The 12,952-nt window shown below is 29.2% G+C and overlaps 2 protein-coding genes across 2 annotated transcripts; both read left to right on the forward strand.

Moving 5' to 3' along the window:
- The first annotated feature begins 2,516 nt into the window (after positions 1–2,516).
- On the forward strand, positions 2,517–5,431 carry LOC133314730 (chalcone--flavanone isomerase 1A-like). Its single transcript, XM_061516243.1, has 4 exons — positions 2,517–2,671; positions 3,072–3,227; positions 4,772–4,995; positions 5,117–5,431. Exons 1-4 carry the CDS (start codon positions 2,566–2,568, stop codon positions 5,303–5,305), a joined length of 675 nt encoding a protein of 224 aa, XP_061372227.1. The 5' UTR covers positions 2,517–2,565; the 3' UTR covers positions 5,306–5,431.
- Positions 5,432–7,820: 2,389 nt separating this feature from the next.
- On the forward strand, positions 7,821–11,313 carry LOC133314733 (chalcone--flavanone isomerase 1B-1-like). The gene is made up of 4 exons (XM_061516247.1): positions 7,821–7,958; positions 8,362–8,520; positions 10,708–10,931; positions 11,047–11,313. The coding sequence occupies exons 1-4, from the start codon at positions 7,853–7,855 to the stop codon at positions 11,230–11,232; spliced, it is 675 nt and encodes a 224-aa protein (XP_061372231.1). The 5' UTR covers positions 7,821–7,852; the 3' UTR covers positions 11,233–11,313.
- Positions 11,314–12,952: the final 1,639 nt, after the last annotated feature.

Genomic DNA, 12,952 nt, shown 5'->3' on the forward strand with positions numbered 1-12,952 from the left:
AAAAAAAGAGAAAACATGAATTTAACACATTTTATATTCGTAGGAGATAAATTTATCTCCTAAAATATTAGAAATAATAAATCATATTACATTATGGAAAAAATATTTCTCCAGTCACTGGAGATAAAGTTATCTCTAGTGAATTCAAAACGATGTCGTTTTGGAGTTATAAGATTAAAAAATTATAATGATAAAGACTAAAATAATCCTGTAATATATTATAATTACAAAAATACCTTAATTTTCGCCTCAAAATAACGTCGTTTTGGGTTCATTGGAAATAACTTATCTCCGTTGACTGGAGAAATCCTTTACCCTTACATTATTAGCTAAATGTTTTAGAAAATCAAATTAAGAAGTTTAATTAAGAACTAGTGTTTTTTTATTTATTTTTTTATTTTCATTTCAAAATCAGTTAGGCTATCGCTATATCACGGTATGGACAACTAGTTATAAATACTCTAACATATTTAATTGAACTAAATTCATTATTCCTTAACAATTTTTAGTCACCTCCAAATATATGATATGATGTATCCAAACCCTTTGGCACACGTGGTTCGGAGGCTGTTTTCTTAATCAGTGGTCTCGAGTTCGAGCTCTGGATATGGGGAAAAAAAAATTGGGTTGAGCCACTCCCGCAAGGATCCTACCGTGCTCGATTGGGATTAGTCTCACTTCCAAAGGGGGTGGGGACACCCTTCAGTTACTGAAAAGAAAAATATGATATGATGTATGAAAATTGTTTCTCTAATTCTCTTATGAGAAGGAATATTTTTACTACTAAAATTTTTCACTACCGATTTATTATCTACCTAATCACTATTGAATTAATATTTTCTCTTTCTTCAAAAACTTTGTAGCATTCTTTCTCTTTGATTCAATGGTGATTAGATAGATAATAAGTTGGTAATGAAAATTTTGGACAGTGAGAATATCTTCTGTCTTTTCTTTTCTTGTATACTTTCAAAGTCAGCGTAGTCCTGCGATGGCTTTTCATAAGAATGCAATAAAGATCGTACAGTTTTTTCTTTTCTTTTTTTTTGTTCTTTTTCAAATGTACGAGTTAGGTGGGTAGGTGACAATTGACCAACATAAAAGTGAAAAAGAGAGAGTCGCGTATTGGATTTGTGCCCATAATGTGGCATATATATTAAAAGGGTTTAAAGTTGTTAAATGTTATTTTAAATAATTTTATTTAGAATTTTATATATGTCATGTTATAAGATATTTTTAGTATCATGTTATTTTAATATATTTGATGTGAGTCCCACTCAAAAAGAAAGAGAAAAAAAGAAAATAAGGTGAGGTCATTTTTTTTGTGAGAGTAACATACACTAAAAGTGTCCTACAACATGACATATATAAAATCTTTTTATTTAATATTTATTAAAATACACAAAAAAATATGTGAGATTTATATAAATTCATGTGAAGAGAAAAAAAAAAAACATGGACTCTACATATTTTTATGGGTTCATTTTTTCTGCAGTTATTGCAAATAAGTTATCTGCAGTAAATCAATACGACGTCGTTTTGGAGTGGAAATCATGGTATTTTTCTAATTTTAATTTATTTCAGGGTTATAATAGTATTTATATTTATAATTTTTTGAGATTTCAATACCAAAACGACGTCGTTTTGGGAATAAATGCAGATAACTTATCTGCATATTAACTGCAGAAACATTTTTCCCTATTTTTATATGTGTATTTTGATAAATATTAGATAAAAGCATATAAAGTAATTTTAGAAATTTTAAATCCATATTAAAATCCAAATACATAAAAATTATGTATATTATCGATGGAAACTCAAACAAATACTAATTAAGAACTTTAGGAGAAGTGTTTTTCCTTCTTCTTTTCTTCCTTCTTCGTCTATACATAATTTATGTTAATCATCATATTCATCACAATCGCTTTTTTCTTATAAAAATATAAATTGGCACGTATTGTGGTTTATAAGGGATAATCTAGAGCCCGCTTGAATCATCTTTTTTAAGTTAAAAGTTATTTTTGAACTAAAGTTAAAAAAAACTTAAAAAAAAAAAACAGAAGTTATTTAATGATTACATAAAAAATTTAGTTTGAAAGTACACATTTTAAGAAAAATCTATTTCTCTCTATCTCTTTGACTCTTAATTTCAGAAAAAAAAAAACTGATAAAAACTTAAAAAACCTCCTTCCAAGAGCTTTGTACTTTTTGCTAAAGAGGTTTTCTCAAATCTATTTGGCTTAATTTCTAATTATAAGAATAAAAAAAAGGTAAAAATAAGAGAATCCAAACAAATACCTGAAAGAAAAATAATCAAGATTCACGTAATTTATTTCGAAAATCATCTGACTAAAATACTATTAAGCATGAAAATACAAAAATATTTTTGTGTATAAAAATGTGAAGTGTATATTTTAATTAATAAAGGAAAAACTATACACAGTCAAATATGAAACATCGAACCATTTTCTATATAAACACTTCTCTTACATTCTTTTTACAAGTCACAAACAAAATTTGAAACATACGCTCTTAAGAAAGAGTACTAAGTGGTGTATTTTCTTGACTATGGCGGCAGCACCATCCATCACCGCAATCCAGGTGGAGAACCTTGAGTTCCCAGCGGTGATTACCTCTCCAGCCAACTCCAAGACTTATTTCCTCGGCGGCGCAGGTTCTAATACTTCTTATATAATTAGGGAAATCTACTTGTTCCTGAATAAAAAATTCTTCAACCACACTGATTATAACTATGTATTGAGTACATAGTTATAATATTAATTTTTTTTTTTCTCACTCTGGGAGTTGTTGACTGGCTGAGAAAGAAAAAACAATTATATCGTAATTATGTACTTTTCAAAATACATAATTATAATTGGTAGGAAAAGAATAATTTTTTTTCTGAAAAAAGGACCATATAACTATTGTGCACCAATTAAATATCTATCTCTTTAAATGTGGAAGATGATAACAAAAACTTAAGAATTTATATCTCTTTTTTTTGTTTTGATATGATTTAACTATGCAATGATAGCTGTAATTGTGGCGATTATTTTTGATTTTCAAATGAGCAGGGGAGAGAGGATTGATAATTGAGGGGAACTTCATAAAGTTCACTGGCATAGGAGTATACTTGGAGGATAAAGCAGTGGCATCACTGGCCAAGTGGAAGGGTAAGAGTTCAGAAGATTTGGTGGAGACCCTCGACTTCTTCAGAGATATCATTTCAGGTAAAATAACTCTCCCTTTCTTCACTCTTTGTGTGCTCCTTAGTAAATTGGAAACAAAATGAATGGACTCTATTTTAAATTTAGATCCCCAACAACTACAGCTGATCTCTGTCGTTAAAGTATTTTGTTTTTTTAATAAAGGTATTTATTAAGTTAATTTAATATGTTTTTTGTGCAATTTTTTAATTTGAAATTGCATCGAGTGTCGTGCAATTTGCATCGTGTGCAACTCCGGACAATTTGTTTCCTCTTAGCACGTGCATGTTACTAGTTGGCATGTCCTATTCAATCTCCCAAAAACTGGAATGCAAGTTTGAATTCTAAGAAAGTGGAGAGACCAAAAAAATTGTGAAATTTAACAAGTATATTACTTAAATATATTAACCTTAGCAAATAAACATACATCTCGGTTTAAAAGATTAATTTGAACTTTCATCATCTGGGCTCTTTAAAGTATTCTATTTTTAGCACAATAATATAATGATACGAAGGCATAAATTTAGATAAAGAAAAAGTAAATAAAGATTTAAGCATGGTAATATTCGTTACAAAAATTGAATAAACAATCATAAACTGAATTATCAAATTTTGAACAAAATGGTCATTACTCGACTCATACATATTTGGGTTGGACTTTCTTTTTTGTCGGGTACAATAGTTGAACTTTATTTACATACAGTCATCCTTGAACAAAATTAGAGTAAACTAAAGCATGCTAACCATTAGAAATTTAGAGAGACCGGAGCATGCAGTGCCGTGTCCACTCCACAATTGAATGAGTCAATGTTAATGGAATGGTTCATGATTCATATCTTACGAGCCCGTTTGAAAAAAATGTTTTTTTTTTTTTTTAAGTTTTGCTTATTTTAAAAGTGCTTTTTACAAAGTTAAAGTTATTTAGATTTTTTTTTTAAAAAATTGATTTTAAAAAAAATTATTTGGCTTTTTGACTTTTACTTGCTAAAAAATTTAGCTTAAAAAAAAAGTAAATTTTTGACTTTTTTTTATAATTTTTGTTTTTTTTTTAAATAAGCATCCAAATAATTTTATTTTATTTTATTTTTATGAGAATTTTGGAGAGAAAAAGGCTTATCTAAACCGGCTCTATATGTCATGGTGTCCCCAACCTGCCTAGAGGGATGCCCTTTGCAAAACAAATCCATAAAATAAAAAAGATGTATGAAACAAGTGCACTGTCCTACAAATTATTAATATAAAATGTCATGACCAATCAGACTTAGGTTAAAAGCAAGTCTTTCTTTATGAGGGGGAATCAGAGTTAGGTTTATAAAAAAAGAAAAGAAAAAGAGGTTAACCAATCATGATATTACCTGAGTGATGAATCTCACAAGTCACAGCGTTATATCTAAAAATACAAAGAAAAAAAAAAGTCATATGCATGAGCAATATAGTTGAATTAAGAAAAAAATACAAATAAAAATACAAAAGTTGACCATGACTATTCAGTAATGCAGGATATTATGCTTAGTAAGTAAAGCTTTTGAAATATAAATAATAAATTGGAAGGTGTTAATTTTTTTCAGGTCCCTTTGAAAAGTTAATTCGAGGGTCAAAGATCAGGCCATTGACTGGGATAGAGTACTCAGGGAAGGTCATGGAAAACTGCGTGGCGCATATGAAGTCGGTTGGGACTTATGGTGATGCTGAAGCCGCAGCCATTGAAAAATTTGCTGAAGCCTTCAAGAATGTCAACTTCCCACAAGGTGCCTCTGTTTTCTACAGGCAATCACCTGATGGAATATTAGGGGTTAGTATCTCTTTCACACCAATTAATTGTATTTCTCTTTCACCAATTAATTATATTTTCTCTTTCACTAATTAATTAATATCAGTGTGTCTGTCTTTATTATTTTGAAAACCATATATAGCTTAGTTTCTGTCAAGATGGGACAATACCACCACAGCATGAGGCTACAGTTATAGAGAACAAGGCAGCATCGGAGGCAGTGTTGGAGACCATGATTGGAGAACATGCTGTTTCCCCTGATTTAAAACGCAGTTTAGCTGCAAGATTACCTGTCGTATTCAAACAGGGTATTTTCAACCCTGGAAACTGAAAATCACAAAGAGGTTGCTGCAAAACATATAGAGACTCCAGCTTTTTCAAATATCGAAATTTGTTTTCACTATGATTCTCTCCTTTTACCTTCTTGTCAGTTATCAATAAATTTATGGAACTGCTTGTTTCCTACACTTGTATTTCTACTATTTTTATGAAATTAAACTGTGTTTTGTTTGTTCTAAAGAGAAATAAATATATACAAAATTATATGCCATTAAGATCAATGACTAAAATAGAATAGTAAATAAATAAAGGGAAATATAAGAATTGTAGGAAGCAAAATCTGGTTATGTTACATATTATAACTATGTATTATGAGTAGTACATAGTTATAAGGGGGAAGGATCAGTTTACAAATTTGTTTTTTACAAATTATACCAAGTATGACCGGTCATACAGTCTTGATTGAAGTATGTTCGGTTATATTTAGTATAATTTATAAGAGTTTGTAAACAAAAAATTTGTAAATATAACATTTCCTTAATATAATATTAAAATTATTTTTCTTTCTCCACCAAGTTGACGTTTTTCGAAAAGAAAAAAAAAATTAATATTATAATTATATATTATATATAGTATATAATTATATTATTCTACAGGATCAAATTTCTTTCAGCAACACGAGGGATTGAAATCCCATAAATAAATGTCGGTGAGGAAAGTTATGCAAAATATATAAAAAAAAAAATTGGTATGAAGTATATACTATTAAACGATAACATATGTGATAAAAAAAAAAAAAAAAAAAGTAGAATACGAGTGTACTCGTTAAATCTATACTAGTCAAATTGAAAAGTCTTGTAGTACATAAAAACAAAAAACAAAAAGTCTTGATGTGACCCTCTCATTGACTGGGATTACTTACCTCATTATTTTACAGTAAAACCAGATATCTCATGAAGTCGTTCACCTTAAAATTAGAATAAAGAAAGAAAGAAAGACAGATTTGGGTTATAGCTTAATAATGAGCTTATTCACAAATAGAATTTTTTTAAATTTTGGGGGATTTTTGAGCAGTTTCCATATATAAATAGGATAAAAGTTTCATTTATTAAATAAGTGAGCATTAGAATTCTTGGAGGTGCATCAGTCTCTTATTTCAATCAAATACACGAAAATTTTCATATAATTATCACAGAATATGTATTGATAAAAACTTAAATATAATTTCACATTATGTTTAGATAATAACATAGCAACAAATTACTATTATAAGGGGGGAAAAGAAAAATATAATAGAAAGGATTGCTATTATATTATATTAAAAACTTGAAAATAAATTACAGGAGAATTTTATTCTACTTAAAACTAATAAGTCAGTTGACTAAGGGCTTTTAGTTTGCGCTTTTTAACAAAAATTATTTTGAAATTAAAATATGTCTAACAAATTTTAAGATGATTTGATAAAATATTTTAAAAAACTAAAAACTATGAAAAAGTATATTTACTATTTTTTATAAGATTAAAATAATAATTTCTACAAAAATAAATAAAAATTACATCATAATTTGTTTTTTTTTTTCAAAATCTTATTCATTCTTGTGAATTGGTTACAATTAGGGGTGTAAATGGGTTAGGCTGGCCTATAGGGTCCTACGACCTAGCCTATATTAAGTCAGACTTAGCCTGTTACAAATAGTAAAATAGAATAGGCCTAGACTTTTAAAGAAATTTATTTAGAAAATAGGCCATAGAGTTTTTTGTACTTATTGGGCCTACAAGAAGGCTGTATCGTATTATTTATTTTAAATAAAATAAATAAAATTATTATTTTAATAAATTTGAATAATAAAGTAATATTATTTTAGTTATTCTTTTAATTGTTGAATGTTTAGTAGGCTTAAACAGGCTAACAAGCTTAGGCAAACACTCTTAGTTTTTAAATATAGGTCAGATCAGACTTATAATTCGAGACCTACACAAATTAATAAGTCAGGCTAGACCCAACATTTTTTTACACAGGCTTGACCTACTTAAATCAAAGTCTAGCCTTTTTATACCTCTAGTTACAATATTAAATCTGACACCAACAAAAAAATATATATATTAAATTTGACAATGTGCAAATTTGATTATACTATCATATAAAAATTCCTGTATTTTTTTTGTACATAATAATTATAACATTAATTGGATCTATGGGTGATAATTGAAAGGAAAAAAAAATCTCAAAAGGTGGCTACTGTCATATAGGGTTAATTCTTCTGCTTTGGCTAACTGTACAACAGCAGTGTTATTCGTCCGCCTCATTATTTCAATAGAAACGTGGCTTTAAAGTCAATCATGTTGCGTGAAATAATTAAAACTCCTATAATAATTTCCAAGGAATAGGCTTATGGGACGTATTTTATTATAACATGTTGTCCACTATATATTATTTTATTGGTCTAATAATTATTTTTAAGATGTGTGATCAATTGATAGATAGATCCAACCTAAGTGTTACCTAACTTCGTAGTTGAAATAACTTCTATATAAACCATTCCTTTCTGCACACTCTTCACCAATTCAAACAAAACACTCTATTTGACAAAGTATAGTTATGGCGACGGCAACATCCATCACTGCAATCAAGGTGGAGTTCCTTGAATACCCGGCGGTGGTGACACCTCCGGGCTCCACCAAGTCCTATTTCCTTGGCGGCGCAGGTTCTTAAAGCTACATATATTTTCGTTGTTTGAATTTTCAATGTAATTTCTTAAACAATACACCATATATACACACAATTTCCATGTAGGTTTAAAAAAGCATGGCTAACCTTGTTCTCGACATATGGTTTATCATCTAATCTATATTTGTTAGGATTTAGAGTTTATCCTGTCACGTGATATAAAATTATGTTTTGAGATTTGGAAAAAATTTGGTTATAAGAGAGAAATAGAATTTCAAAAACACCCTGTATTTTTTTTATTTTAAAATCCCAAAAGAATGTTATTTTGAATTACATCAAATAACTTTATCTTTTATAGTCGGAGAATTTTATTTTTTTCAAGTTTTAATATCTTTAAACATTAGTTTTTAATGCTTTATTATTGGTAAATATTATTGTAGGGGTGAGAGGGGTGACCATTCAAGGAGAATTTGTGAATGTCACGACAATAGGGGTTTATTTGGAAGACAAGGCCGTGCCATCACTTGCAGCTAAGTGGAAGGGCAAGAGTGCAGCTGAGTTATTGGTGTCCCTTGACTTCTACAGAGATATAATCAAAGGTAGTTTATATATAAAAGGTTTTATTAATATGATGTTAAAGGAAATAAGTTATCTCATGTCATAGAGATAAACTTGTGGACTCCACCACCTGAAAAATATAAATAAAAAATAAAAAATAAAAGTGGCACAGTTATCTAAGAGTGTGTAGGAGAAAAATTTATCACATATAGCATAAAAGTAGTTTTTTCCTATATTTAAATATGGATTTGATGTTTGTCATTTTAAATGACATAAGTCATGTCATTTTAGGAAAAAGTTAGATACAAAAAATAAAAATCATGGAAAGAAAGTGAGTGGTTTATTTTTTAATTTAAACTTTAAATAAAAAATTATGTCATTTAAAATAACAAACATTTTTTTCCATAAAATATAGATGCTTGCACGTACACCTCAAAGCTTATACCTTTCGTAATTATAATATGGGAAAAAAATATGTCATTTTAAATGACACACCTTACATCCTTTTAATCTCACAAAGAGGTAGGACTCACATCTTTAAAAAAAAAATTCTCCATTCTCTATTCCATGATTTATCTCTTTCTCTCACTTAAAATGACACAATTTATATCCTTTAAAATGATACACATTTTTCCCTTGTAATGCAATAGTAACTTTACTCTCTTATTCCAATCACTTGGACTTTTCGCAAAAGTAATCTGGATGCCATCTTATATAGGGTTGGCAAAAACGAGCTAACCCGTCGCGTTGGCTTGTATCCCGTCAAAAATGAGCCGGGTTGGGTTGGCAAAAATGAGCTGCCAACTCGGCTCGTTTCAACCCGTGAAAAAATGAGCCAACCCGCGGATCAAACGAGCCAGCTCGCAGGTTGAGTTTTTTTTTTTTTTATAAAAAAATACAAAATATAATATGCAAAAATGAACAAAACCCACACATGTTGTCATCATTTTTCTTCCTTCTCTAATCCTAAGTCCCTAATCTTCTCACATCCCTGCCATTTTTATATTGTTAGGTTGTGCTGGCTTTGTTTGGTTCAAATATCTTACCCACTTGGTAGCAAGTGATTCTGAGTGTTCCTGGATGTTGATGCAAATTTGTTGTGAAGAAAATTCGAAAATAAAATATTTTGTTTTTATTTCTCATTTTGTAACCCTTTGTTTAAGCTAATGGAAGCCACATAGCTGGTGCATTAATACTACAAGGTCATTTAAATAGGCTTAAAATGAGCCAATTTTCGAGCCAACTCGCGAGTTATTTTTTCAAGCCAACCCACGAGCCATATTTTTGAGCCAACCCGCGAGCCAACCCTAACCCGACTCGGGTCGGGTTGGGTTGGATTTTCTGGCTCGTTTTTTTTTCGAGCCAATCCTAACCCGGCTCATTTTTTTCGGGTTGAATGCGGGTTGGGTTGGGTCGGGCAGGGTTGGCCCGTTTTGCCAACCCTGATTTTATATGTTTAGAATATGTTATATTCTTTCATTACGATAATATATTGGGTAAACTTTAAATAATTTATTTCAATGCGTTGAATATAGTTTAGATAGCCGGATTATGTCCTGTATACATAAAATTTAAAAAGCATTTATTAATTATGGGTCAGGATCGTTTTACACCAGTGTAAGTTACACTCTCAATCTTATCCGTTGATCCAATTTATATCTAAGGGCTCAAATTTTCTAGTAATGTGAGCCATTGGATACAAGTGGATCAATGATCAAGATTGAGTGTAAGACTTCTAACTCTTACACCGGTGTGAGAATATCCTGCCCCATTAATTATTGTCTTTATTATAATTATTGATAAATAATGGATACTATTTTTATGCACTCAATTTTATTTTTTTTAATATGCACTCAATTCTATACATACACTCAGCCGACAGCCATTATGTGCAAATGGATTGAGAATCTTCTCTCTCTCTCTCCCTCCATTTTTCATGTTCCCTAAAAATACTTATTTTTTTCTTAGTTAGTAATAACGATTCTCATAATTGTCAGTTATTATATATTAAATTGAGCGAAAAGGAAAGGTTAGAAATATGAAGCATAAGACTTGAATCCCATATACAATTATTGTTTATTAGTTTCTTCACTTTCTTGTGACCATAGGTATACCATTAAATTGTTGCCATTTTCATCTCAAAATTATTGATGAAACGGAACAAGAATGAATCTATATGATGTTGCTTTGAATTGAAGGGTTGAATAATGAAATACGACTTTGTTTAGGTCCATTTGAGAAATTAATTCGGGGGTCAAAGATAATAACGTTGGATGGTCGTGAATACGTAAGGAAGGTATCAGAAAATTGCGTTGCCCACTTGAAATCTGTTGGGACGTATAACGATGCAGAGGAAAAAGCTATTCAGGAATTTAGAGATGCCTTCAAGGATCAAAATTTCCCACCAGGTTCTTCTGTTTTCTACAGACAATCACCCACTGGAACATTAGGGGTAAGTATATATAATCACCAATTGCATCTGAAATCTTAAAGGAAGGTGCTTTTAGGTTTGTTTTTTTTGTGTCAACACTTTACAACAAGTTTGATTCTTTTTCTACAAATCACAGCTTAGTTTCTCCAAAGATCAGACACTACCAGAACATGAGCATACAGTTATAGACAACAAGCCACTTTCAGAGGCAGTGCTAGAGACCATGATTGGAGAGATTCCTGTTACCCCTGCTTTAAAAGAGAGTTTGGCTACAAGACTTTCTGAGTTTCTGAATGATCCCAATTTCAACATTGGAAACTAAGATTTGACGCAGATGTCGATAGTCTTAAGGTGATGTTGGAAGCAAGAAAAAAATATGTAAAAAATAAAATAAAATGGAAGAGATCGACATCTATATGTCATAAATAATGTAACTTTATTTTTCGAATTATCTATGCATTTTATGGTTTTGTTATGCCAATAAATAAAATGAGTGAAGCAGTACATTTTCAACTCTCTCTTTTTTCTGTGTATTTATGAACTGGTGCTTGTATTGTAACCGTGTTTGTCTCTCTTTTTTAATATCGATCCTATATAGCAAAAGTGTTTCTATATAAATTTATCTTTTATAACTTAAAAGAACAACATCTCTTTAGAATTAATATATATGAAGGGTGTTTGATAAAATTCATATAATAAAAAAAATTATCAAAATATTCTTCATTAATTTTTCCAACCCTCAAAATAACTATAGTTTTGAGGTTGCAGGGAATAATTTTATCTCTTATGACAGAAAGAGTGTGTATCATTTCAAAGAATGTAAATTTGTGTCATTTTAAGTGAGAGAAAGAGATAAACAAAAGAGGAGAGAGTGGACAAAAAAATATAAAGATGTGAGTTTCACCTCTTTGTGAGAGTAAAAGGATATAAATTGTGTCATTTAAAAGGACAAATAATTTTCCCATATATATATATATATATATATATATATGACATTTTGATAATATCGTATCTCTTTTATAATAATATTTTTTCAAAATACTTTGTATTATTTTTAGGGTTTATTATTTCTATCAATATTAAAACTACGTCATTTTGAAGCTTCAGAAAAACTAATAAAGAGTATTTTTGCTAAAATTCATATTGATGAAGAAACAATAAACTCTTATTTCTTAACTCTAAAATGATATTATTTTAGGTTTATAAAATGATTTTATTTTATATTACATGAGAAATATTAAACCAATCACATCAATAGACTTTTTTTAAGGAAGGTATTTTGTTATTTATTTAATTACTTATTTAATTTGCTCAAGAATCAAAAGGAAAATAATATAAAATAATATAAAAAAGGTATCAATTGCTTCGGTGGTAATGATTTTTGCTGATAAATGCAAGAGCATATGGTTAAACCTTGGTTTCATCTTGTTTCTCTCGAAGTGTGCTTTTGTGAAGGGAAATATAAAAATCATCCAGTTCATTCTTGTAATAAAAATCCGATTATGTATATTGATTTTTTTTTTTTTTTTAAGTGTGGAACTCACACTTGATTTATATGTGCAGTTAAAATGCTCTTGTCATGTGACATGACAAAAAACGAACTTTTTTGTGAATCTTAGAATAATGTTAAAAAATCATCAAATATATATCAACTAATACGATATTATTTTAATTTAATCAACGGTCCTAAGTTCAACTCCTATATACATAACTGTGTTAAAAAACTTGATAAGAAATTTTTTATAACCTTTGGAGTCCTATCCTGCTCAACCTGATTAGTCGTGTTATTCATGAACGGATAGATAAATCTTAAAAAAAAAATCATAAAAATATATAATATTTGAGTAATGATATTTACATAAATTATTTCAGATGTGCATAAAACATAATTATTTTATTATTGACGAAAATGTTGAAAAATACAGCAAACATCATAAACGATAACATACAATAAATATTAAGTAAAATATTTTGTTTTGATAATATACCTTTTTGTGTCTATCTCTCTTTTAGAACGATATAAGTTTATATCCTATAAAAAT

The sequence above is a fragment of the Gastrolobium bilobum genome, unplaced genomic scaffold (assembly GCF_033153095.1).
Source record: "Gastrolobium bilobum isolate Gb01-03AN ecotype WA unplaced genomic scaffold, APGP_CSIRO_Gbil_v1 utg14977, whole genome shotgun sequence".
Lineage (NCBI taxonomy): Eukaryota > Viridiplantae > Streptophyta > Magnoliopsida > Fabales > Fabaceae > Gastrolobium > Gastrolobium bilobum.

What these genes read in the sequence shown, in the direction of transcription:
- LOC133314733 (XM_061516247.1), top strand. Translation starts at nt 7,853, where the DNA reads ATGGCGACGGCAACATCCATCACTGCAATCAAGGTGGAGTTCCTTGAA. An exon ending in CTATTTCCTTGGCGGCGCAG is followed by an intron (nt 7,959 to 8,361) that starts GTTCTTAAAGCT and finishes ATATTATTGTAG; the next exon opens with GGGTGAGAGGGGTGACCATT. An exon ending in CTACAGAGATATAATCAAAG is followed by an intron (nt 8,521 to 10,707) that starts GTAGTTTATATA and finishes GACTTTGTTTAG; the next exon opens with GTCCATTTGAGAAATTAATT.
- LOC133314730 (XM_061516243.1), top strand. Translation starts at nt 2,566, where the DNA reads ATGGCGGCAGCACCATCCATCACCGCAATCCAGGTGGAGAACCTTGAG. An exon ending in TTATTTCCTCGGCGGCGCAG is followed by an intron (nt 2,672 to 3,071) that starts GTTCTAATACTT and finishes TCAAATGAGCAG; the next exon opens with GGGAGAGAGGATTGATAATT. An exon ending in CTTCAGAGATATCATTTCAG is followed by an intron (nt 3,228 to 4,771) that starts GTAAAATAACTC and finishes AATTTTTTTCAG; the next exon opens with GTCCCTTTGAAAAGTTAATT.